Below are 771 nucleotides of genomic sequence, written 5' to 3' on the forward strand. Positions count from 1 at the left end.
TCCTTTAGGAGAAGGGCATCCCTGGGGACGGGAACAGCTCACCCAGGGCCCGGCCAACCCCTTGATGGTCTCAGCCTCGGCGTCACTGATGAAATCATGGTACAAAGCCACATAGGGTCGGGTCTGGACCATCTCCTTCTTGGCAGGCTGGAGCAGGAGGTAGGGGCTGCCGTTGGTCTCATATGAGCAGACGAGGTGTGGGAGATGCTCTGGGGCTGACTGGGAAGAGAGAGAAGACCAAGGAGGGCATGAGAGGGGGGACAGTGGTGGGGTGGGGACCATGGCACCCCATTGCCATCCCTACCTGCCCCCTCGGGCGCTGACACAGCTCCTCGTAGGCGTCACGGCTCTGTAGATGGGTGCCATTGGGACGTCGCAGGGGCTCAGTGCTGGTCACTGCCCCTTTCTCCAGCAGCTCCTCATACTTGACCACGTTCCTCAGCACCCTTTGGTTACTGGGGTCTGTGGAGAGGAGGTGTCACCCCAAACGCTGTGTCCCCGTCACCTCCCTTCCCTGGCACCGGTCCCTGGGTGAAGGAGGCTGGTGCCATGCAGAGGTGATGGGGACACCCCAAAACCTCTCCCTTCCTCTTGCTGCACATACCATAAAGGAGAAACTCCCTGGAGAGGCCCAAGGCATGGGAGACGTTTCCAGCCTGGATGGGGGTATGGAGAGCCCGTCAGCATCCCATGGTTTGGCTCTGTTGGACACCACAGGGATGGGGATGGGACCTGTGGCTGTACCATGAAGATAGAACAGGGGAGAAGGTG

At 60.3% G+C, this 771-nt stretch overlaps 1 protein-coding gene across 1 annotated transcript in view; it reads right to left on the bottom strand.

Moving 5' to 3' along the window:
• P4HA3 (prolyl 4-hydroxylase, alpha polypeptide III) overlaps window positions 1–771 on the bottom strand; it is a gene marked incomplete at both ends in the record, with an annotated part of 3,448 nt that overhangs the window by 1,674 nt on the left and 1,003 nt on the right. Inside the window, 3 exons of the mRNA XM_010024201.1 lie at window positions 43–219; window positions 305–462; window positions 605–656. Coding sequence (XP_010022503.1) covers window positions 43–219; window positions 305–462; window positions 605–656 — 387 coding nt within the window. The remainder of the gene's footprint in view (window positions 1–42; window positions 220–304; window positions 463–604; window positions 657–771) is intronic.

Source organism: Nestor notabilis, unplaced genomic scaffold, assembly GCF_000696875.1.
Source record: "Nestor notabilis isolate BGI_N333 unplaced genomic scaffold, ASM69687v1 scaffold25811, whole genome shotgun sequence".
NCBI classification, from domain to species: Eukaryota; Metazoa; Chordata; class Aves; order Psittaciformes; family Psittacidae; genus Nestor; species Nestor notabilis.